The sequence below is a fragment of the Salmo salar genome, chromosome ssa12 (assembly GCF_905237065.1).
Source record: "Salmo salar chromosome ssa12, Ssal_v3.1, whole genome shotgun sequence".
Classification (NCBI taxonomy): domain Eukaryota; kingdom Metazoa; phylum Chordata; class Actinopteri; order Salmoniformes; family Salmonidae; genus Salmo; species Salmo salar.
In genome coordinates this window covers 79008752-79034250 of record NC_059453.1, presented here as the reverse complement: position 1 = coordinate 79034250, position 25499 = coordinate 79008752, and the positions used below count along the sequence as shown (strand labels likewise).

Here is a 25499-nt window from a genome sequence, read left to right as displayed (position 1 = left end):
TGAGACATTGAATCCTCTTGATATACATTTTCTCCACAAGAGGGCTTCTCAGCCCTTTTAACTTCCCTGGCCTCATCAATAGTTGTACTCAGGCCAGAATTCAGGCATAACCAGCTACCCAGCAGCTTTATCAACAGCCCATCCCTACCTCTTGGCAAACTCAAGCTCTTTCAAATGGTTTACATATGACCTGAGAATAAAATCTGTCTATTTTAAAGAATTCAACATAATTAGAGTAAACCTTGACCTAAAATCAAATGTTATTTTTTACATGCTTCGTAAACAACTGGTGTAGACTAACCACGAAATGCTTACTTACGGGGCCATTCCTAACAATGAAGGAAAACAAATAAATAATAGCACAAGGAATAAATACACAATGAGTAACGATAACTTGGCTACATACACAGGGTACCAGTACCAAGTCGATGTGAGGGTTACGAGCTAATTGAGGTAGATAATTTCAGGGTAAATTGACTAGGCGACAGCATAGATAATAAGCAGCAGCATATGTGACGAGTCAAAAGAGTTAGTGCAAAGAGGATCATCAATGCAGATTGTCCAGGTAGCTATTTGGTTATTAACTATTTAGTAGCGTTAGGACTTGGGGGTAGAAGCTGTTCAGGGTCCTGTTGGTGCATTGGTACCGCTGGCTGTGCGGAGTCCTTTGACACTGCCTGGTAAAGAGGTCCTGGATGGCAGGGAGCTCGGTCCCAGTGATTTTATTTGGCCCCAAGTTTTCTGATTTAATTTATTTTCATAAAAAGGTTTTTCGTTGTTGGACATAAGACTGTAAAATTACCAGGAAATCAAATCAAAGTGATTTTAATTTAAGAAATCTGTTCCCAAGTATTCCCACGCATAAATAGAGCAATAATGTGATTGTATGTAATCAATGTTTTTGTCACATACTATATCGGTTTGGGCTTCTTCAGTGAATTTGCAGGTTACTAATTATTTATAATTATTTCAGCCCCCTAACATCCGCGCAATAAAAAAAATCAGTCTGTGGCTTAATGTAATTGGGGACCCCTGATCTACAGCATGTCTCTTTCTATCTCCCTTCCATACCAAAAATATGTTTTTTTAAGAACTGGGCTATTTCTGGGCATAATTCAATCTTAACTGAAGCACAATTGAAATAGTTGAAATGCACATTTTGATCATTTTAAGCAGAATATTACAACCAAATGAAACTGGGAATGGATAACTTAGCCCTTTTCATTTCAACAACAGTCAATAAAACATAAGGTACTACAGTATATAATATATTATTTCATTCCTTCAACATAAAAAAGCAGGAAAACACTGACATTCAACAGAATTCCACAAGCAATCATAGATCCACTTCAATTCCATAAACCTACAGTATACTATATGTTTACATGGAAATGTGCAACAATAAAACATTACCAATAGTTAAATTGCCCTTCCTAACCCCAACTTCATCAATCAACCTTTATTGAAACAAAGGTCAATTACATTGACAAAGGAAAACATTTGAGAAGACCTTGGTGATTATTTCAGTTATCATAAAAGCATCCCTTTAAAGTTTAAGTTCTTCAACTAATCATCAGTGTTTTGTTTTTGTGAAAACGAACTGATGCCATGGCGATGCTGAAACCAAGGTTATTGTAGCACTGTTGTGAGAACACTGTGTTCTATGCAGTACACTTCAGCCTTGTGCTGGCTTTATCTGTAGAGTGCCATGGATGCGCTCTGGTACAAACACATGTAGGAGTCACACAGCAGCCTGCGGACAAGCTCTCCAGCCTGGGAGGGGTCAGCCCACACTAGCTCCTCCTCTGACTGAGACAGGAAGTCACCCACCTCGGGACAAGCCCTGATCTCTGGAATGTTGTAGCCACTGTGGTCATCACCTGTAGAGGGGGCAGATGATTATTTATCTGAGTGGAAGATAGATAAGACTAGACATATGTCAGGGTGCAGTGTTATCTCAACATCAAGTCAGGAGGTTCAGAGACAAAGCATGTTATTGGATATCTAGTGAACAGGAAAGACAAATAACATCACAAAGCATGGAACAGTCTGCAATTGCACATTCATGATTATTTGTTCAGCACCTCGGGAGAAATGAATATAGTAGTATGTTCTTCCTTTTAGATTGTTTTACCAACCCGATGCCATTAACACACATCCAATGAATAGGTTTTAAAATAAACAGTGCTTCAACAGACTTGTGATGGCAATAGACTAAATTCTTATATATCAAATATTTGTGCTCTTTATGGTCAATCTCACCACATCTGTCTGCCATGCTGTCGAAGAAGAGCCAAGAGCGAGGGCCAAGCCCATACTTCACAAAAGACACATAGTGGCTGGTATGGATGCAGAGCACAGCGAACAACTGCATCATGTGCCTGGGTAAAGGGGCATCTGCCGGAACCTCCGCTGGCACTGCCAGGGCTCTAGGGCAGTGGCCCTTCCGACACGGATGAGTGTGCACCTGTCACAAAGGGAGAAGTGGAGATGGAGGAGGGGAAGAGGCAAAGTAGAGAGGGAGATTCAGTATGATAAAGAAATCAATACACTTGCAGGTAGAAAAGATGTAAATCAAACAGTAATGCTGCTTAACGGTGTCTACCTGTGTCTTGCAAGTAGTGCAGTACTGTTTGACTCTTCCTGGCTGGAGCTTGCGGTCCTGTAGGCACTGGGGGCACTCATACTCTGCCAAACGCCCACAGAGGAAGCACTCTCGGGGGGCTGATGGGAGAAAGAAGGTGGGAAGCTGTCACTCAACCTGAAGACAGTTTACTATGGCAAGCTATGCTTAGGGAGTTACTGTATGGCCTTTAATTCATAGTTAGATACGTGGCAGACGTGTGACCAGCGTTTTGCAAAAACACTCTGTCAGTCTTCATTACATTGACTGATGGTGTAACTCACAGTTGTACAGAAGATCTGTGATGTCAAGCTCTGTTGAGGGGATGATGTGGGGGAACATCTTGTACTTTTTCCCAAACCTTGGCATCTGGACCATGAGACAGGATGGGATCTGAGGGATATATCAGAAACATTAAACATTAGAGCAAAGGGATTGCCTTCCAAAAAAAACATGGGCGGCCTACAAGGCCTCGTAAACATAGCTCCTTAGACAACCTTGCACAGTATCACCAACCTCCTCAAACTTGAGGCCACAAGACAGGAAGGAGGTATCCAGCAGCTGCTGAACCGTGGGAGTCTGTGTCACCTGCTCCTTATCCAGAATAATCTGGAATGTGTAGGCATCCTGAGATGTGTCATTATTCAATCTGAGACCCAGAGAACAATCAAGCTAAGCAACTCAATCATGGCAGAGTGACCAAACAGAAACTCAGAGAAAAGTCCAGACAATTAGAATGGAGATGAACAGAGTGAGGAGGGGAAGCAAGGAGCAATAAGTAGCCTACAGAATAACCTGCAAGAAAGAGAAAGATATGGGTCAGGAGGTCAAATAGAGCAGCAGAGAAAGGTGACTGGTTCAAACCTGAGTTTAAGCAATGGCTCCATGCACAGCACCCGCTGTAGAAGGATTGTGATGAACTCTTCAGGGTCTGCAGGGAGGCGAGAAATCAGAGACACTGCTGCCACTTAAAAATGATAATTTAGACATAATTTCCCTTAGCTGGTATCACATTTATGTTAAGAGACCCATAGAAACAACACTATGAGAAGTGTGTGAGTACCTTTCTCTTCTGTTACAAAGGTGTCACAGCCGAGTTGCTTGCGGAAGTTCATTACACTCTCAGCAGGCACAAAACCTTGTCTGTGGATTACACACACTGATGTCACTCTCAGTGGCCACACGGAAATACACACAACACATGGAAATGCACATTCATATACTGGGCCTGAACATACACTACCAATGTGCCAGAATAATACCAGACATGCATTGAGAGAAGGCTTTTTCTTTCTCAGTCTGGGTAGATTACAATGTCATAACGCCCTTATTTTGAAGAGCAGTTGATAATACAGGCACGCCTGAGGGTCAAGAGGATCTAGAAAACTGCAAGTACAGAATGTTTATACCGGCGCAAACAGTTAACGATGTCTTTCCTCAGAGAGCGAGATATGCTCTGTTCTGTGTCAGCTGGTTTGTGGCAAACACTGTCCAGGGTCATGGATGAGCTGAACAGACTGTGGAAAGATGTATTACCTTTGTTAGCTTGGCAGTGGTCTTGGCGCAGCATTAAGTCATTCTTACAAGAAACTGGGCTCAACAAAAAAATGATGCCCAACAGTGTAAAATTGTCATCCAACTATGAGTTCGGAACAATGAGCTAGAGGAAGTAAGTTTACCTGAAGAGAGTGGCATCGAGGTAGCAGGAGTTGTAGTGCCCCTGGATCCCCTTCATCTTGCCCACGAGCAAAGACAAGGCTTCCGACTCAGGGATAGGAGGGACATTCTCATCGGTTTCCTCCAATGGAGTGACTGATGCAAACCACACAAAAACATGAAGTACGACTTATATAATAGAAATACAACTGATGAATGCTTTATATCTGCTGTTGGTTGGTGTTTGATTCATTGTGTGTATGGTTTATGGCTACCCGGACTATTTGCATTGTGTGCCCCCCCCCCCAACCCCTCTTTTTACTCTGCTGCTACTCTCTGTTTATCATATATGCATAGTCACTTTAACTATACATTCATGTACATACTACCTCAATTGAGCCGACCAACCAGTGCTCCCGCACATTGGCTAACCGGGCTATCTGCATTGTGTCCCACCCACCACCCGCCAACCCCTCTTTTACGCTACTGCTACTCTCTGTTCATCATATATGCATAGTCACTTTAACCATATCTACATGTACTTACTACCTCAATCAGCCTGACTAACCGGTGTCTGTATGTAGCCTCGCTACTGTTATAGCCTCGCTACTGTATATAGTCTGTCTTTTTACTGTTGTTTTATTTCTTTACCGACCTATTGTTCACCTAATACCTTTTTTGCACTATTGGTTAGAGCCTGTAAGTAAGCATTTCACTGTAAGGTCTACACCTGTTGTATTCAGCGCACGTGACAAATAAACTTTTATTTGATGTGTGGGGTGCAAACCAATGCTTATAAGGCTATTATTACAACGGCACAACCTGAGATTACCGACACTGTTTCTGCATGTGTTAGTGTTAGGAAGGACCTATACAAGTAGTGTCTAACCTGGGAGGATATTTGTGACTTTGAGGGTCTCCTTTTCAGAGCGGGGACATAAGAACCTTCCATCTGGACTGCACTTTGTTAGGGGCAGAAATAAGGCCCTGCCCCCTTTACAAGTGAAATACCGCTGGCCTCCATACGTCCCGTCTGAGCAATTATTCACCTCATAATCCTGATGGCAAAAGAGTTGCTGAGGAATCAAATCTGATTGAGATATTGAAATCTCAGAAAGGAGAATAGGTAAGCTCAATAACATTGCTTAAACAGTTCACGTTACACTCACCAGCTCAATTCCGGCCCAGTCGTTTTTATTTTCTGAAAGGACGCCCATCCACTGGATTACCCCATATACAGTGATCCCAGTGTTGGACGTTACCTCCACCAGGGATCCCACATCAAAAGTGTGGTGTGACAGGCTTTCGGGTGGGGTGACACTCTCGTCTACATCTCTCACTTGTCGTCCACGAGATCCCATATTAGGCATGGAGTTGATACGTGACACCGCCTTTCTGTTTAGACCTGGGGGAGAAGAAGTTGAAGAGGGGTAAGAATGACGGATCACATGGTTTCTGTCCTTGTCACAAGACCCATGTCATGAGACTGATCTGTGGGAAACATGTCTATCTCCATAAGAGGTATGTAGAGAGCTCAGAGCATGTGATGATCTCTGCTGCTACATTCCAGAGCACCTGGGCCAGTTTAACCAGTTCTGTACAAGGAACCGCACTTTGCCCACTGTCTAGCCACAGGTGCTGCTCATTGCCGTCCAATAACGTGTAGCACTTATATATTAGCATTTCTTTCTGATAAGGGGGAGGCGGGTGGAGGGGTATTTTGCTTGCAGGTGCCCCAATGCGCAGCAAGTCCTAAAATGATGATAACCGTTCAAAGAATTATGTCTTTGCAAAGCACGTTTGAAATGAGAGCCCAAAGCCACTGGGTTCTGAAAGCTGATATTCTTTCCTGGCACCATTGCTGTGCTTTTTACAAGAAAACAAGTAAAGTTTGTAATGGGTTTAAAGACTAGAAAAGCCAGGTAAATGTGTCATATTTAGTAAATAAATGCATGTAGGCCTATGTGCTTGCTTACTGATCAATGAGAATGCATGGGGATTGAACACCAGCAAGTAAACATGCACTACTGACCCTCTGAATGACTGTCTTTCCAGCGAGGGCCAAGGCCTACAGAGTACGCTGGGACAACCTGGACAATGTCTGCTGCACTGAACAGGGGAAGAGGGGCGGGCTTCTTAGATGACACTGTTTGATTAGAGTCTTGCTGAAATGGAAAGGAAAAAATAGATTAAGTAAACACAATCCATATACAGTAGCAATGCTGAGTTTTTTTACTGGTAAGCCAGAAATACAACAAAACGCATTCGAGCAACTGCAAATTCCTCAGTTTTATTAAGTTTCAGATGTTACGTAAAAGTTATATGCTATAACTAATCCGATAACATTATGGATCTTCCCCTGATGCCTCGTTCACACCTACAGTGTGTCGTTGTGCAAAATGGTATGCAGCATCATCTGGATACATGTGCAACAACAAAGTAAAACAGTAAAACAACCTTCTGCTACCATTTCTGTCAAGCTGTCTATGCATACAGTTTGACGCATACATTTGATAAATCCAAATATGCACCATACAGAATGCACTGCAACTGCCTCTGCAACGCAATGCTGCAAGGCAAATGCAGCGTTCCATTGGAAATGAATGTACTTCTGGTATACCAAAATGCAATGACGCTGTCGGTGTGATCGCAGCGTGAGAGACATTCTTGTCTCCTGCTGTCACTTCCTGAAACTAATGTAAATCAATGAGAGGTTCAGGTGTACTTGACATGTACAGTTTACAGTGTCTGTCATACTGTGTAATCATTAGGCTACATTTTTTAATTATCGATGAGAGGATCAAAGACAGTAGAAATTCCTGATTATTTGCTTATACATTGGACAAAATGCTAAAAGTCATTCCACTTTCTCTATGGCAGTGTCTATGCTGATATGGACTTACCAGATACCAGATTTATATAAGTTGCATACTCACTACAAACTCAACCTCAAAGCCCAGCATCAGCAGGTCCCCTTGGTTCTCCTTCTTACCGATCAGCATTAGGTTCCTAACCAGCCCTGGTTGGTGACCCTTCTTGTGCTTAACTACCACCAGGTCATCCTGAGACAGCACACAGATAGCCAAAAAAAGCTGGGGGTTACACAGGAGCTCCAGGCGTTTGCTGGAAGGGGACACGAAGAGCAGCAGCTGGGCCTGGTGGCAGGTGAGGGGGTATGTGTCCTCCATCTTCACCATGCCCCCACTCTTAGGGTTACCCCCACTGCTGCCACCTCCGTACAACAGTCCCATCAGCTCTCCCTTCTGCATCTCTGCCTCCACACGGCCAATACATCCTCTGGCGAAGCCTTTTCTCGCCTTCCCACGTGTCACTATAAAGAACTTCTCCTTCCCTTCAGTTTTTGATTCCATCCCTCTTCTAAAGTGCACAATATTCCTGCTGACAAGCAATGCAGACGTTGTGTGACTAGAAGCCACCCTGTCAGGGAAAGAAGTAAAGTAAGTATTATTGTATCCTTCTGATCATTCACTTGTATTAAGAGAATGTGAATTCACAGTCATTCCATTGTGCTGTCACACTCAAAGCATGGCTTTAAATACTCTAATTTACAAAGAAGTGACAGATAGGTAGAAGCAAGGAATGTAAAATGACTTCCTTTATACATTATTTGGGTATACACAGCTTTTGAAATCAATTCCGTTTAGGATATTTTTTTGTCGTGACTTTTGGCAGTTTTTTAACGATAATTTAACATCAATCTCAGTGGTAACACTTTGTAAGGGTTTTATCACATTGTTTCAACAAAATAAGATACATCTGTATATCCTGTACACACTGGCAACAATGTATCTCTAGTAATTGTCTTTTATTACTAAAATGTAATTGAGTCGATCTTACTGACCGTTTTTCCAAGTATTTGAAGAGCAGTTACTCCGAAGTACTACACACATTCGATTGCAAGGTAAACTAAATCCTCGCGACGGTAGCTCGGGATAAGGAAGTCATTCAGCCCAGTTAACTGATACTGTAGCTCTGTGACCGAACACGCCCGTTTTATACTGTTCTCTATCTGACAGAGACAATTCAGCATGTAGATCGTGATTTTTCTTCAAGGTAATATTGCGTCAGAGAATTCACAAATTATCATTAGGATTTGGGTAACGTTATATCCAGCTACATGATAGTGGTTATTTGCTAGGCAAGTAGCTGTTACTTATTGTATCAGTCACAGAAAATTGCAGGTTGTCAATCACAGTGTCCCAAATAATTTAACAGTATCAAGACAGGGTAGCCTACTCGGGTATTTAAACTTCAATGTGGGGTAATGTTAACGTTATCACTCTTATGATGTACAATATAATATCCCCCTCCCCATGAGTGACAGAGGGAATATCAGCTATGCGCATATTTGAAACATATTTTATATTTTAAACATGTATGCCCTAGGCCTATTGTTAGAAACAAAAACACCATCTGGTCATAACCTTGGTCGGTCACACTGCGTGTTGTTGTGGTGGTGCAGCAAGATAAAATGAGCTAGCTAGCTGTTAGCTAACTAACGTTCATTAGCTAGCTGTGTTAGCTAGCTCATTGAAAACGCTTGCAGGCAGTTGAAGAAAATATCTTCTTCCTCTGTCACCCACCAGGTGAAAAACATATTTTAAATAATTGTTCGGATTATATAATCAAATAAAATGCCATTAACCATGAGAAAGATTTTGGGCGCTTGACAGCTGCTCTTCATCTGATGAAAATTAAACCGCTGCATTGTCAGTTTAGACGCGGGGCTGGAGAAGGGGGGCTAGGTACGTTTAAAGTTGTGATTGACAGATCAGGAGAAATATGTTCTTTAATTAACATATATTTAAGCAAAAATGCACGAGGGGGTGTGGCATATGGCGAATATACCACGGCTAAGGGTTCTTAGGCACAAGGCATAGCAGAGTGCCTGGGCACAGCCTTTTGCCGTGGTATATTGGGCATACCACAAACCCAAGGTGCCTTATTGCTATAATAAACTGGTTACCAACGTAATTAGAGCAGTAAAAATAAAATGTTTTGTCATACCCGTAGTATACTGCTCAAAAAAATAAAGGGAACACTTAAACAACACAATGTAACTCCAAGTCAATCACACTTCTGTGAACTCAAACTGTCCACTTAGGAAGCGACACTGATTGACAATAAATTTCACATGCTGTTGTGCAAATGGAATAGACAACAGGTGGAAATTATAGGCAATTATCAAGACACCCCCCAATAAAGGAGTGGTTCTGCAGGTGGTAACTACAGAGCACTTCTCAGTTCCTATGCTTCCTGGCTGATGTTTTGGTCACTTTTGAATGCTGGCGGTGCTTTCACTCTAGTGGTAGCATGAGACGGAGTCTACAACCCACACAAGTGGCTCAGGTAGTGCAGCTCAGCCAGGATGTCACATCAATGCGAGCTGTGGCAAGAAGGTTTGCTGTGTCTGTCAGCGTAGTGTCCAGAACATGGAGGCGTTACCAGGAGACAGGCCAGTACATCAGGAGACGTGGAGGAGGCCGTAGGAGAGCAACAACCCAGCAGCAGGACCGCTACCTCCGCCTTTGTGCAAGGAGGAGCACTGCCAGAGCCCTGCAAAATGACCTCCAGCAGGCCACAAATGTTCATGTGTCTGCTCAAACGGTCAGAAACAGACTCTATGAGGGTGGTATGAGGGCCCGACATCCACAGGTGGCAGTTGTGCTTACAGCCCAACACCGTGCAGGACGTTTGGCATTTGCCAGAGAACACCAAGATTGGCAAATTCGCCACTGGGGCCCTGTGCTCTTCACAGATGAAAGCAGGTTCACACTGAGCACGTGACAGACGTGACAGAGTCTGGAGACGCCGTGGAAAACGTTCTGCTGCCTGCAACATCCTCCAGCATGACCGGTTTGGCGGTGGGTCAGTCATGGTGTGGGGTGGCATTTCTTTGGGGGGCCGCACAGCCCTCCATGTGCTCGCCAGAGGTAGCCTGACTGCCATTAGGTACCGAGATGAGATCCTCAGACCCCTTGTGAGACCATATGCTGGTGCGGTTGGCCCTGGGTTCCTCCTAATGCAAGACAATGCTAGACCTCATGTGGCTGGAGTGTGTCAGCAGTTCCTGCAAGAGGAAGGTATTGATGCTATGGACTGGCCCGCCCGTTCCCCAGATCTGAATCCAATTGAGCACATCTGGGACATCATGTCTCGCTCCATCCACCAACGCCACGTTGCACCACAGACTGTCCAGGAGTTGGCAGATGCTTTAGTCCAGGTCTGGGAGGAGATCCCTCAGGAGACCATCCGCCACCTCATCAGGAGCATGCCCAGGCGTTGTATGGAGGTCATACAGGCACGTGGAGGCCACACACACCACTGAGCCTCATTTTGACTTGTTTTAAGGACATTACATCAAAGTTGGATCAGCCTGTAGTGTAGTTTTCCACTTTCATTTTGAGTGTGACTCCAAATCCAGACCTCCATGGGTTGATAAATTGGATTTCCATTGATTATTTTTGTGTGATTTTTGTTGTCAGCACATTCAACTATGTAAAGAAAAAGGTATTTAATAAGATTATTTCTTTCATTCAGATCTAGGATGTGTTATTTTAGTGTTCCCTTTATTTTTTTGAGCAGTGTATATGGTCTGATATACCACGGCTGTCAGCCAATCGGCACCCAGTTTATAATTGAAAATAAATTCACATATATATTCTATGATATGATCAAGTTATATATTTCATAAATATGTTCTGGACATATGTAAATATATTTTGAATTCCCAGCATGTATGTACATACAGTGCTTCTTTCAGAAAGTATTCACAACCCTTGACTTTTCCACACACATCTTGTTGTTACAAAGTGGGATTAAAATGGATTTAATAGCAAACATGTTGGTCAACGATCTACACAAAATAATCTGTAATGTCAGTGAAAGAAAAATGTTAACATTTGTAAAAATAAAAAAAAAATCATGAAAAATGTAACACTAGTACTGGATATCTTGATTAGATAACTATTCAAACCACTGAGTCAATACATGTTAGAATCCCCTTTGGCAGCGATTACAGCTGTGAATCTTTCTGGGTAAATCTCTTAAAAGCTTTTCACACCTGGACTGTGAAACATTTGCCCATAATTCTTTTCAAAATTATTCAAGCTCTGTCAAATCGGTTGTTGATCATGGCTAGACAACCATTTTCAGGTCTTGCCATAGATTTTCAAGCAGATTTAAGTCAAAACTGTAACTCAGCCACTCAGGAACATTCACTGTCTTCTTGGTAAGCAACTCCAGTGTAGATTTGGCCATGCTCAAAGGGATATTCAATGTCTGCTTTTTTACCCATCTACCAAATAGGTGCCCTTCTTTGCGAGGCATTGGAAAACTTCCTTGGTCTTTTTAGCCGAATATGTGTTTGAAATTCGCTGCTTGAGTGTGGGATACAGAGATGAGGTAGCCATTCAAAATTATCTAAAACACTATTATTGCACACTGTGAGTCCATGCAATTTATGTGACTTGTTAAGCCAAGTTTTACTCCTGAACTTATTTAGGTTTGCCCTAACAAAGGGGTTGAATACTTATTGACTCAAGACATTTCAGTTTTTCATTTTTAATTAATCTCTACAAATGTTGAAAAACAATTCCAATTTGACATTACAGGATATTTTATGTAGGCAGGCCAGTCAATAGTTTTTTCTCAATTTAATCAATTTTAAATTCAGGCTGTAACACAACAAAATGTGGAAAAGGTCAAGGGGTGTGAATACTTTGAAGGCACTGTATATTATAATACATTCATTTTCCATATGGGCTGGCCAGCGACATTATCCATCACCCAGGAATATGTGGTTAATCATCTGTCATAATTATGGTTTTGTATTATTCTCGATAACAGAAAGTTTCATAAAAATTGTTCAACTCATTATGATACTGTTTTGTCTTTTTATAGTGGCATTGGAGGTGTATATTTGCTTGTCAACCTTTCTATGACATCAGCCCTTAGGCACATTCTCTACTCCGAAGAGGCCCTGGCTAGTAGGAGAGTATGTGTTGTAAGGAAGGTGTTGCGCACACATTTTAATACTTTGGGGCTGCTGATTAACAAGCTAAAGAGTTAAAACCAACAATGAAAACAGACACATGCCTTTAATGTAAGGGTTGACTGCCACTGATATTTGAATAAGATCGAGTAACATTTTTTTTAAATCTGGATATTTGCCATTTCAATCCATCCCACGCTGCACTCATTATTAGGAGCAGGGTTTAGTGGCTTGTTTGGGAGTCAACATTCACACATGAAGTGCATTCTTGGAGATATACAGTAGCTGGTGGCTATATAGATTATTTTACCTCGACAAAACAGCAGTGACTAACAGCAAATGTCTGATTTGTAAAGCGATTGACCGATAATGCATTTGCCTCTAACTTTCACCAAACATTAGGCCAAACTATATTCATCTAGTTCTGCCTAGGCAAGTAGTGCCCCCTATTGGACAACCAATACTATTGTGACCTAGGTTGATGGGTATAGGCTAGTCACATCTTCACACACAGAATCTGAGATGAAATTCATGTCTCCCACAGGAGGTTGGTGGCACCTCAATTGGGGCGGACGGGCTCGTGGTAACGGCTGGAGCGGAATGGCATCAAATACATCAGACACATGGTTTCCATGTGTCTGATGCCGTTCAATGGACGCCGTTCCGGGCCATTATTATGAGCGGTCCTCCCTTCATCAGCCTCCTGTGATGTCTACCACCTTTATATTAGATCTGCCTTAATGTATGCTATCATCCAGGAGGGACATATTTTATCATTTTTGTGTGGGAACCAGTCGGATAAAACACTCCAAACAGTCTAACCGACCGCTCAGAGGTGTGCGCATGGTCCTAAAGCACACATTGCCTCGTTTTGTATCACTTTCCAATGATAAAACTTGGAGGACAAAAATGCAATTTCAGAATGTAGGGGGGGGACATGTCCCCACTGAAAGTTGCACGCCTGCCATCATCACACTAGGAAAATCTAAAATTGTAATACATTAATTATTTATTAACATACAACTCCGATATTACTTAATCTTATGTTCACATTGAAATAAAGCCATATTCTCAGAAAGCTAGGCAGAGCCAGCCACAGCACGAGGGTCAACAATGCCCCTAATGATGTCGTTGTGTCTCTGGGCACCATGCACCAGGGACAGCAGCCCCACCCTGTAGACAGCGTGTCCTTTCAGACGCAACACCTTCACATCCTCCTCCAGGAACTCAGCTGAGGGGAGATAGTTGGGAAGATATGAATTTAAAAAAAAAGTGAGTTGAGGTTTCAAACCATTTCAAAGCCGATTTCCCACCCACAATTAAGTGTAGATAAAGAAAACATTAGAAATGCTCACAGTCCACCAGGAGTCTGCTCGGCTGAAGTTGGGGATGGAGTCGTCCCAGTGATATGCTATCATTCAGATTTTTGTTATATAATAAAATATTAATCAAGACCTGAAACAAAAAGCACAATGAAAGGTAATGAAATTACAAGGACATTAACTTTTAGATAACAAAAGGCATGAACATTAAAGAGTGTTTATTTTTTTACGTGTCAGACCTGGGTGACACCACTGAGGCTGTGCTCTCCATTAGAAGATCCCAGGGCCACATAGGATCCACATTTACCTAGAGACGGTATCACAATTGTGGGCATAATAAATGACAGAGGCCGCTTGCCTGGCTGGACCCTGTTCGTCTGCAAAGAAAACAAGTGTTGGTATAGGATATTTTTACAAAATGGTTGTTTCTCTATCTGGGGCTAAGATTGAAAGTGTAGAATGTTATGTTAATACATTATACAGCCTAAACATGCATTGTACTGTGGTATGTTGTTACCAGGTTGGATATTAACAGTCCCTGGGTTTTAATTGGCCAGGAGAAGGCCAAGATCTGGCTGTTCAGGAGAATGCCTGAAGGGGTTAAAATTCTACTTCCAAAGGGCCTGTTCAGTGAGCTGAAACATGAAAAAAAAAAATGAACAAGTGCAAGACTTAAGCTATCCCACACCATATCCATAATGCCAATGTAAACATGTCATCTCCTTCAGGTAAGCTCCTAATCACAGCACCTGGTGACAGACACAATGACGTCATCGGGACCCATCACGACCACTTGGCTGGCCACAGCTCCACTCGGCAGGTCATAGACAGTAGAGTAGTGTCTGGGAGGAGATGCCTGCGAGTCACTGATCAACTGACGGAGCACTACAGCCTGTGGCTTGCTTTAACAGAGACACAGATACAAGGCATCTACATCAGTAGAGAGGACAATTGTTCACAGAAATTCCTGTCATTGCATTTCAAAAGGACTAAAATTGCATGGCTAATCTACTTAGAACATGGTGAGGAAGTGAATGTACGCTTGTTAATGTTTACCTTAGCATCTTGGAGATGAGTGCAGAAACTGATGGGGTATACACAGGGTCTCCGAGCCCACTGGCCATAGTCAGGGCTGCTTTCAGTGACTTCAAAATGAATACAATACACTTATTAGGGGACCCTTTTCTGCACACTGTAAATGACATGGGTCTCACTTCTGAGCTTGAGATACAGTACCTCAGCAATCCAGTGGTATGAGGTATACGTTGTACTATTCCCATTGAGGTGGAAGTCCTCCAAAATGTTGAGGGCTGAGATCAGAGCAGCACCAATAGAAGGGGGAGGCGGCACTAGAACTCGAAATCCTGAGGGAGGGTGTTGCCAGGAAATATTGTGTAGACCTGAGGAGGCTGGTGAGGGGAGGACAGCTCATAATAATGGATGGAATCAAACACGTCGAAACCATACAATTCATTATGTTCCAGCCATTATTATGAGCCTGTCCTACTACCCATTTAAAGTGCCACCAGGCACCACTGGTGTAGACAAAATATTTTTCCGACAAATGCAGCTAATCCCAACATACTGTAGAATTGTCTTGTTTGTAGGCTACTTCCTATAAAGAGTATGAAGTATGACTATGTTTACCCTGATACAGGCCTTCAATTGGCTGCTCTATGACTGCACTGTAGTTGCTGAGATCCTCCTTGGTTAGAATTCCTCCATTTTCTTGCACCTAAAATACAACACAGGTTAAATATTTTTATTTCACCTTTATTTAACCAGGTAGGCTAGTTGAGAACAAGTTCTCATTTACAATTGCGACCTGGCCAAGATGAAGCAAAGCAGTTCGACACATACAACAACAGAGTTACACATGGAGTAAAACAAACATACAGTCAATAATACAGTAGAAAACTAAGTCTATATACATGTGAGCAAATGAGGAGATAAGGGAGGTAAAGGCAAAAAGGCCATGGTGGCAAAGTAAAAACAATATAGCAAGTAAAACACTGGAATGGTAGATTTGCAGTGGAAGAAAGTGCAAAGTAGAAATAATGGCGTGCAAAGGAGCAAAATAAATAAATACAGTAGGGGAAGGGGTAGTTGTATGGGCTAAATTATAGATGGGCTATGTACAGGTGCAGTGATCTGTGAGCTGCTCTGACAGCTGGTGCTTAAAGCTAGTGAGGGAGATAAGCGTTTCCAGTTTCAGAGCTTTTTGTAGTTCGTTCCAGTCATTGGCAGCAGAGAACTGGAAGGAGAGACAGCCAAAGGAGGAATTGGCTTTGGGGGTGAATATGCGTATGATTCAATGCAATTTGCTGAGGGCTATGTTCTTAGCTAACGCATTCATTTACCTCACTGGCCATTTCCTGTGTTAGAGTCCCACTGTAGAATTCTGACACCCCAGCCTCCAGGACAGCAGCCAGACTTGGTGTTTTCATAAGAGAGCCGGGGGACAGAGCATGGCCTCTTGGCAAGAACATGTCCCTGAAGCGCAATGACATATTCTGACCTTTCACCTTGGTTATGGCCTCTGCTGCAGAGTTAGAAAATATCAAAGTCTACTGGTGAAAACCTGCAATTGGTCTAATCTTGTATTGAGGCTTTCATACAGATTCTACAGGGATGAGAAGTAAAACAGTAAGAAAAAGACTTGGTATGATTGCGAATCACTCCTTACCAAGTCTGTGAGACACATTAAAGCCATCTCTGGCTACATTGGCAGCCCTGGTGACGATATCCTCCCATGACAGTCTGGGGTGAAACAATAACAACCATAGGCTAGTATGCGCTTCTGAACACAAACATTAAATTGCACATAACAAAAACAACAACACCTCACCTTCCATACAGTTTATGGGCTTGGTATAACCCTCTGAGCAAGCCTGGCACACCTACAGTCAGACCTGGCTGGATGGTTAAGGAAAGAGGTTACAATTTAAAAATCTCTTTTGAAGCCTCAGTGTACATGTTGCATGACTATCTGAGACACAATTCGAGATAATAGTTCAACACATTGTTTTATCCTAAAAATTAAAGATCTACAATAAGTGATGTATTTTTACTCATACACTGTTGTCATACAACACATCACCTTTAGCTCTGGGTCAATTTGCAGGATCTCCTCCTTGATTCCAGAGGGTGCCGTTTCCTGGAAATTAATCACCTTCCTTATATTCTTCCGGATGTCATGAACCAGCATCACCCCTCCCCTACAGAAAAATACATAATTAAGTCAGGTGGACCATGAATATCCTGTCCATCCACATGAACCTCTGGACAATCATTATGCCACATATATAGTGCACTTGCCGTTAACTTTCTCAAATGCATTAGTCACTTACCCACCAATACCTGATGCATGTGGATGGACTATTCCCAGGCACAGGGTGGCAACAATGGCAGAATCCACACTGGAGCCTTGTTCATTCAGCACCCTACGACCAAGCTCTGTACAGTGTTCATGGTCCGTCACCAACACACTCCCTCTGAAGACCTGCTGACCCCATTATAGTAAGGACGAGGATAAAAAATAAGGTAATAAGTCAAAGTTGTTCTAAATAGTTTCTATATATTTTTCTAAGTGAGAACATACCTCATTTGTCCCTAGATAAATCTGCAGGACCATAGCAGTGGTGACTGCTATGGCAATGATGAGAGAAGCAGCATAGATGGGTATGATGGCATCCTGCCAAGGGCCACACCTACTTGGTCCCCCAGACGGCAGGTCCTTATCCATCTCTCTAAAGGAGGACAAGCTTAGATCAGCCAGGTTAGGGTGCTGGCTCCCAGAGGCTAGATGTCTCAGGGGCAATTCTTTTGAGAGACTGCTGAAGTCTGGAGCAGGACTGAGGCTACCATGGCCATGGATACCTGGAGAGGGAGAGATTTTAGACCCTGTCAGAGTGGAGGTGGGCTAAAAAGCTACTGTACATGTGTGGCAATTTGTGGTTGATACAAGCAAGATTTGACTTGACATCATGTAAGTAGCATTGAGTTGCTACCAAACCAACTACCTGTGTTTCGGTTATGCTCATTCTGAAAGTTCCCATTTTGCCCTTTGGTCAATGTCTCATCCACAGTCAACTGAGGTAAGCCCTCAATGCTCCTGTAACCAACTGGGGATTGTCTGCTACTAAGTTTAGTCTCAGGACTCACATCCATTTCCCCTATGTTCACACAGAGATAAGTACATGATGTACAATTAGACAGACACAGGACTACCCTCTCCCTTCCCATCTGATGACTAGCAAACCTGCAAGTCAGCATGGTGAAAACAAGCTATACAAACACAGGTGTTGGAGCAGTAGAATTTAGAGATACACAAAAACAATTCCACTATGTTACTAATCTAGAGGTACAGAAAGTATAACACAGTTTTATGAGCTCTCCATTGCTAGCTTCTCTCTTACCTGCCTTAACACCTGAATAATGACAAACGGGTTAAGAATTACTCAGCCAATCAGATTGGCCAATTAAGTAACCAATTGATCAGCCATTTTGTTTTAAAGTAGTATACACTGAGCTATTTCTATAACCTTCTTTTACATATTGTGTCGCATAACATTGAATTGGATAACATTAGTAATGCCTTTTGGTCACCAAATAGCCCTGATCATGCAGTTCTGACACTATAATGAAATAAAGGAACAATGGTGCAATCACGTGGGTCATCCTTTTTATTGCTATTTGAAATGTTTTTAACCCACACACAACAATCTGACAAAATACATATGTGTAATGATACAAATACCTTTGAATTTCCCTCAACATGTTTTTGCAAAACATTTTTGCATAGGCTTTGCACAGAAATATGCATGCCACTGACAGTTTTGCCATAGCCACAACAATCAAGCCTAAAAACATCTCATTTGATATTTGTATTTATTATGGATCTAGAAAATAAGGGAAAGCCGCACACTCTAAGAGCTCAGATGCAAAAATGTAATAACCTAATAACCAACGTTTCGACAGCAAAGCTGTCTTCATCCAAATCTGTCTTCATCCAACGTTGCTGTCGAAACGTTGGTTATTAGGTTATTACATTTTTGCATCTGAGCTCTTAGAGTGTGCGGCTTTCCCTTATTTTCTAGTTTTCTACTCCTTTAGCCAGCACCTCGCCTTTATAGGTGTGCGTTTCTTTTTTCTAGATTATTTATTATGGATCCCCATTAGTTGCTGCCAAAGCAGCAGATACTCTTCCTGGGGTCCAGCAAAATTAAGGCAGTTTATACAGTTTTAAAACATTACAATACATTCACAAATCTCACAACACACTGTGTGCCCTCAGGCCCCTACTCCACCACTACCACATATCTACAGTACTAAATCCATGTGTATGTATAGTGCGTATGTTATCGTATGTGTGTGTGTATGCATGTGTCTGTGTTGCTTCAAAGTCCCCACTGTTCCATAAGGTGTTTTTTTAATCTTTTTTTTTTTTAAATCTAATTTTACTGCTTGAGTCAGTTACTTGATGTGGAATAGAGTTCCATGTAGTCATGGCTCTATGTAGGACTGTGTGCCGCCCATAGTCTGTTCTGGACTTGGGGACTTTGAAGAGACCTCGTGGCATGTCTTGTGGGGTATGCATGGGTGTCTGAGCTGTGTGCCAGTAGTTCAAACAGACAGCTCGGTGCATTCAACATGTCAATACCTCTCATAAATAAAAGTAGTGATGAAGTCAATCTCTCCTCCACTATCTCTGTGTACATCCAAGGGACAGCCGTGCTGCCCTGTTCTGAGCCAACTGCAATCTTCTCAAGTCCCTCTTTTGTGGCACCTGACCACACGACTGAACAGTAGTCAAGGTGCGACAAAACTAGAACTTGTAGGACCTGCCTTGTTGATAGTGTTGTTAATAAGGAAGAGCATTGCTTTATTATAGACAGACTTCTCCCCATCTTAGCTACTACTGCATGAAAATGTTTTGGCCATGACAGTTTACAATCCAGTGTTACTCCAAACAGTTTAGTCATCTCAACTTGCTCAATTTCCACATTATTTATTACAAGAGTTAGTTGAGGTTTAGGGTTTGGTGAGTGTTTTATTCCAAATACAATGCTTTTAGTTTTAGAAATATTTAGGGCGAACTTATTCCTTGATATGTTCACATCTTCATTCTCTTGTCATGTACAGTACAGGTTCAAAAGTATTTTTTGCTGCCAGTGAACGAGTGACAATTCCAAGTAACAATTCCAAGTAACAAGCTTAGTGTTTTGAATCAAATGGGGTAGATAGGATTCCTTTGGGAAATACCTTAATCTACACAAGATTGAACTATGCAAAATGTGTTTGAATGATGACTTTATTTCACTATATGGAAATATGCTGCCAATCAATTTATGTTGCATTTGTGAAGGTGTCTGAGCATGTCTGTTTGTGTATGTATGTTGTGAGCAGATTAAAGGTCCCTGTTGTTCTTGTGTTAAAAGCGCTCCCTGGTGCAAGGTGTTCAGTGGCTGAAGTTGTGGTGGCCTGGCTGTTGGAGGTAGGTTGTGCGTGTGCGGGGTGAGTGGCGCTGAGCTCGCTGGCGGACACAGTTCTGCCGCTGGATGCAGCTCCGTGTGAGGTGGTGGCGGTCCACCCGGGTCTGAGCCCTCTGGATACGAGCAACCTGCGAGACCTTAGCCAGCTGTCCAGCTATGGACACTGATCTACGAATGATCCGGCTGGGGCTGGTGGTGCTTCTTTGGACTGGGACCTCTGGTTCTGACATCCTGCAGAGAAACAAATGCTTGTAAGCCCACATCTGTTCACATATACATGAGGACAATCAAACATTTGGAATCAGTGGCAGAACACGGATATTTTAAAATGCTTTGACAACTTCCTGTGTCAAATGCACAAAAGTCTCTCACCCGACGCCAGTTTCTGAAATGGGTTCAGTCTCTTCAGTGACAGCTGGACTTCTGTAGATAGATGTGTTGGCACACTCCACTACCTGCTCCTCCAATAGGTTCACTTCTGTAGAGCAACAAGAGAGCCAGCGTTACTCATATTTCTTCTAGCAGAGCACACTATGTAGCTACAGTCCAACCACTACTTCCTGTGAGACTGACCTTGATGGTTGATCAGAAGCCACCCTTCCTCAAGCATTTCTGCAGGGGTGGGTGTCCTCTGGTCTGTAGAGATGTCATCATCTCTTCCAAAAAACAGACTAGTGAGCCTTCTGAACATGACTGGGTTCTGTTCTGTGTGGCGGTTACTAAGGAGGTGTTGTCTCAGACTCTTGGTCAGACTTCGTTGTGATTTGGTGTTGTGAGGTTGTTGCCTGTGTTCTCTTTCTTGTCCTTTCCTCTCCTTTCTTTGGCAGGAAACTCAGACGTAGCAGCAGAGGCTTTGGGTATCAAAATACTTCTCACAAAGACCTGGTGGAGAAAAACATGGTCATAAAGTCTGGGTCCCATAACTCAAACCTGCTGTAACAACGTTGTCTTATTCTTGTCATTTTGCATCCTTAGCCTTTTTGAAAATAATGGTAATTATTCATCAATACCCCAGCGTTGAATTAAGAGTCATTTCTGGACCCCACACATCCATACTGGCCCATGTTAATTAACGCAAGCCCAGGTCAGCTGACCATGGTGGTCATTGATTGGCCAATGAGGCCTTTATGAATATAAGGGCCTGAATAACAAGTACCCCCTGCAGAGCTCCATTGTCAGATCCCATCTGCTATTAAACCTACAGGGGAGGGGCTAGGCTATACTCTGCAACATAGTCACATCCTCATAGGATCCTCTCAATGCAATGGCTCTCAGCATATCATTTTTTTATTTATTTTCTTTTTCTGATATGGCTTTGTTGGCAAACGGCTATATTTGCCGGTCTCTGAATTTGCTATTGTCATGCAACACAGAGAATCCCTCCACCCCAAGCAGAGAAAGCATGATTGCTTATGATAAACCACATTCAGCTTATGAGAACCATTTTGGTATAGATTTGACTTTGGCGATGTAATTTACAAAATAGCCTCCAACACTCTACTCAGCGAAATGGATGCAGTATATCACAGTGCCATCCGTTTTGTCACCAAAGCCCCATATACTACCCACCACTGCGACCTGTATGCTCTCGTTGCCTGGTCCTCGCTACATATTCGTCGCCAAACCCACTGGCTCCAAGTAATCGATAAGTCTTTGCTAGGTAAAGCGCTGCCTTATCTCAGCTCACTGGTCACCATTGCAACACCCACCCGTAGCACGCGCTCCAGCAGGTATATCTCACTGGTCATCCCCAAAGCCAACACCTCGTTTGGCCGCCTTTCCTTCTAGTTCTCTGCTGCCAATGACTGGAACGAATTGCAAAATTTCATTTTTTTTTTTTTTTAAATCACTGAAGTTGGAGACATATCTCCCTCACTAACTTTAAGCGTCAGCTGTCAGAACAGCTTACCGATCGCTGCAGCTGTACACAGCCCATCTGTAAATAGCCCATCCAACCAACTACCTACCTCATCCCCATATATGTTTTTCTGCTTTTTTGCACACCAGTATTTCTACTTGCACATCCTCATCTGTACATAGATCACGCCCGAGTAAATTGCTAAATTGTAATTACTTCGCCACTATTGGCCTATTTATTGCCTTACCTCCTTACTTCATTTGCTCACACTGTATACAGATTTTTCTAATGTGTTATTGACTGTATGTTTGTTTATCCAATGTGTAACTCTGTTGTTGTTTTTGTCGCACTGCTTTGTTATATCTTGGCCAGGTTGCAGTTGTAAATGAGAACTTGTTCTCAACTGGCCTACCTGGTTAAATAAAGGTGAAATAGAAATAAATAAAAAATAGATATGCGAGCAGATTTGCAGATCTAGGGGCACGAGGCCCATGGCTGCAGAGTTCACTTTGTTATTATGTGCTCAGCTTGTATCCTCTTCAAAACCACTGACCTGGAATCCTAACAAATGGCAGGACCCTTTTAGATACACCATGTCCGAGAGAAAGACTGCACTTTTAATTATAATCGTCTTTTCAGCAGATGCTTTTAGCCAAGGGGACTCAACACAGATTCGGTATAGGCCTATATATCAGTCAAACCCACAACTCTCTCTAATGTTGTCAGTAGAATGCACCAACCAACTGAGCCACCAGTAAAAATATATCTCTGTAGTTATAAGGCCTATATAGCACCATTCCATTCTACATCCAAAGTACCTAATAGGACTCCCGGGTGGCGCAGCGGTCTAAGGCACTGCATCTCAGTGCAAGAGGTGTCACTACTGACCCTGGTTTGATTCCAGGCTGTATCACAACCGGCCGTGATTGGAAGTCCCATAGGCGGCACACAATTGGCCCAGCGTCGTCCGGGTTAGGGTTTGGCCACGCAGTCATTGTAAATAAGAATTTCTTAACTGACTTACCTAGTTAAATAAAGGTTAAAAAAATAATAATAATAATTAAAAAAAAACACAAATAATCTCAGTCCTTATGAACTGTATGGACTTGAAAATCTAATATGCAAGACTATTAAAAGGCATCTGTTTAGAGCGGTTTCTCACTACCAAATATGGTAATGAGGAAGTCCAGTCGGGAGTAGTGTGAGAGGATATAGAAGTATTTTTGTCTGTATTTTTGTCGGCATCATCCCACCCTCTTGGCAGCCAGGCTCTACATGGCTGCACCCCTACACCAGTCATGTGAAATCCATAGATTAGGGCCGAATGAATTTATTGACTTTGACTGATTTCCTTATAAGAAATGTAACTCAATAAAATCTTTGAAATTGTTGCATTTATATTTTTGTTCAGTATATATAAAAAAAAAGTATACATTTTCCTTTATTTGTATGTTTAGCTCACATAACATAATTTAAAAGTATGCATTACGGTGTCTGTAATAGAATAAACGTGGCAAAAACAAATGTAGACACTAATAAAATAATTTTTATATCTTCCAAAATATTTTTCTACAACGTGTGGGAGTACCAAGATGGAAGCATGGTGGCTCCAAAACAGCACCCCCCGGGTCATAATTTTGTGTATATATAAATAATTGGCAGCTACTCAGCTGAGCAAATATGTGGCCTATTGCAGGGTTTCCCAAACTCGGTCCTGGGCCTCCCCCCACTAGGTCCAGGTGTTGGTTTTTGCCCTAGCACTACACAGCTGATTTATATAACCAACTCATTATCAGGCTTTGATTATCGTCACTGAATGCAACTGACCTCATTCAAAACCTAAACAACAGCTTGAGCAGGAATCAAGGAAGGGACGAGGCTGGGATACCACTGAAAGGCTAAACAAACCATTTCACGATGACAAAGAAAACCTGAACATTAGCCTTATATCAGCAGAGAAAGAACTTTGAAATGAAAAACTGGATATGAAAGCTAAGCTATAGGCTACTCCTTTGGTGCAGGTGACAACACAAAAGTCTCGTCTGAAATTGGGGCAGTTGCAATGACAGCCAGCAGTAGTTAAGCGACCGAAAGACTGGATAATAATACAACACAGACATATTTAATTATCTCCTTTTTTGGAAAGACGCCCTACTTGCATTCATGTTAAGGCATTGGAGAAGACCTGTCAATTACAAAATTCTGCAAACTGTTGATAAAGGACCTGTTTGGATGCACGCAGATGATAGCTATAAATAGAAAGACAAGCGGCAAATAAAACTTACCTATATTCACAGAATATTTCTCAGTTTGAGTAGGACATTCTGTTTACCCCAAAATTGTATTTGAAGAGATGTTGTAACCGATTCCTTCATTAATGCATTTTCCTTTGATGAGGTATCGGTTTATACCATCTTTTTTTCCCCAAAGATGTGCATCTGTTCTTGATTCTCTGTCTGGTCTTTGGAACTGTTTCTTTCCAAATTGAATCAAAACAGCTGATCGAGTAACGCAGCAACCGTATCCCCTCCCGTTCGAGGTTTAGAACCAATCACGCAGTTAAAAAAGATACGGGTCTACCCCTCATTTTGTGCAGACCTACATGGGCGTATTGGCCTTTTATGTTAAAAGAGTTGCAGTTGCAGCAGTGTTGTCTAGGCTAAAGGTGATTACCTTAAATGATCCTAAATTAACTGTTATTATTAGTGCTAAAATACTCACACCATCACCTCTGCAAAAGGACCAGCAGCAACCTTTGAAGGCTCCCTCTGTCGTCAACTCACGATTCTAATACATTTTTGACTAGGCCTATGCATATAGATTAGACCTATTATTGCATAAGTGCTTACGTATTTTCATTATTAGGCTACATCCACCGTTTTCAAAACGTCATTATTAGAATAAGTTGTCAACATTCTTGGTTATATAAGTATTTCAATTTGTTTTACATACATAGTAAACACAAACCCTTTATCCATTGGCAATAAGTTCTAAAGCTAGGTAGGCCGAGTGATGTTTCAAATTGATGATAGTTATAAAGTGTGTTACAATGTATACAGCCTACAATGCATTCAATTCTCTTTCGTGCACTTGATTTGATGCAGTGGGACAGGGAGGAGAGGGTGGGGGGGACTACTGGGACAGGGTGGATTACTGTGGCTTTCCAGACTAGGCGGGACCGAATTTGAAAGTCGCATTTACAACTAGCCAGTGAAAACCTCGCGAGAGAGAGAAACTGTTTGCGTTCGTAAATTCAGTGCACAGAATAATTGAGGAATTTACGAACGTGCAAAACCCTTGAATATGACTTGTGTCAGTAAACTTACTTAAATTGTTACAGTCACCAACGCTGTAGATAACATGTACACAGCACAACTAGGGTTACTCGCCCTCTCCTAGGGCGAGTGAAATGAGGTGTTCTCATTTGTGTCTGGAAGTAGCTAGCCAACTTTAGCCAGTTTGCTTGGGTGCCATTGTGAGGTCAGAAAGCTCGGATCAACCCTACTTACTCCTTGGCCAGAGCTTCCAGTGT

At 42.2% G+C, this 25499-nt stretch overlaps 3 protein-coding genes across 8 annotated transcripts; all 3 read right to left on the bottom strand.

The window, feature by feature from the left end:
• Positions 1-1201: 1201 nt before the first annotated feature.
• Positions 1202-9041, bottom strand: LOC106565781 (ubiquitin carboxyl-terminal hydrolase CYLD). 3 transcript variants are annotated; one of them, XM_014133289.2, is made up of 14 exons: positions 8946-9041; positions 7216-7717; positions 6312-6444; positions 5449-5684; positions 5169-5337; positions 4303-4435; positions 4033-4140; positions 3687-3766; positions 3488-3581; positions 3140-3272; positions 2908-3016; positions 2606-2724; positions 2263-2467; positions 1202-1880 (listed from the first exon to the last, which is right to left on the bottom strand). In XM_014133289.2, exons 2-14 carry the CDS (start codon positions 7648-7650, stop codon positions 1693-1695), a joined length of 2142 nt encoding a protein of 713 aa, XP_013988764.1. In that variant the 5' UTR covers positions 7651-7717; positions 8946-9041; the 3' UTR covers positions 1202-1692. The 3 variants fall into 3 exon arrangements, with proteins under 3 accessions (XP_013988764.1, XP_013988765.1, XP_013988766.1); XM_014133290.2 differs by lacking the exon at positions 8946-9041 and adding an exon at positions 8142-8378; XM_014133291.2 differs by lacking the exon at positions 8946-9041 and adding an exon at positions 8142-8375 and having other exon boundaries at positions 1256-1880; positions 3488-3554.
• A 2872-nt stretch (positions 9042-11913) lies between these two features.
• On the bottom strand, positions 11914-18075 carry LOC106565945 (glutathione hydrolase 7). 3 transcript variants are annotated; one of them, XM_014133636.2, is made up of 16 exons: positions 18034-18075; positions 17638-17790; positions 17217-17494; positions 16966-17120; positions 16716-16833; positions 16464-16531; positions 16302-16375; positions 15976-16157; positions 15263-15350; positions 14852-14979; positions 14672-14760; positions 14365-14517; positions 14133-14250; positions 13855-13992; positions 13649-13748; positions 11914-13524 (listed from the first exon to the last, which is right to left on the bottom strand). In XM_014133636.2, exons 2-16 carry the CDS (start codon positions 17783-17785, stop codon positions 13373-13375), a joined length of 1989 nt encoding a protein of 662 aa, XP_013989111.1. In that variant the 5' UTR covers positions 17786-17790; positions 18034-18075; the 3' UTR covers positions 11914-13372. The 3 variants fall into 3 exon arrangements, with proteins under 3 accessions (XP_013989111.1, XP_045548055.1, XP_013989110.1); XM_045692099.1 differs by having other exon boundaries at positions 11917-13524; positions 14852-15024; XM_014133635.2 differs by having other exon boundaries at positions 11917-13524; positions 14852-15024; positions 16966-17117.
• Positions 18076-19641: 1566 nt separating this feature from the next.
• tp53inp2a (tumor protein p53 inducible nuclear protein 2a) lies at positions 19642-24770 on the bottom strand. 2 transcript variants are annotated; one of them, XM_045691817.1, is made up of 4 exons: positions 24689-24770; positions 20683-20991; positions 20482-20587; positions 19642-20340 (listed from the first exon to the last, which is right to left on the bottom strand). In XM_045691817.1, exons 2-4 carry the CDS (start codon positions 20798-20800, stop codon positions 20076-20078), a joined length of 489 nt encoding a protein of 162 aa, XP_045547773.1. In that variant the 5' UTR covers positions 20801-20991; positions 24689-24770; the 3' UTR covers positions 19642-20075. The 2 variants fall into 2 exon arrangements, with proteins under 2 accessions (XP_045547773.1, XP_045547772.1); XM_045691816.1 differs by lacking the exon at positions 24689-24770 and adding an exon at positions 24253-24554.
• Positions 24771-25499: the final 729 nt, after the last annotated feature.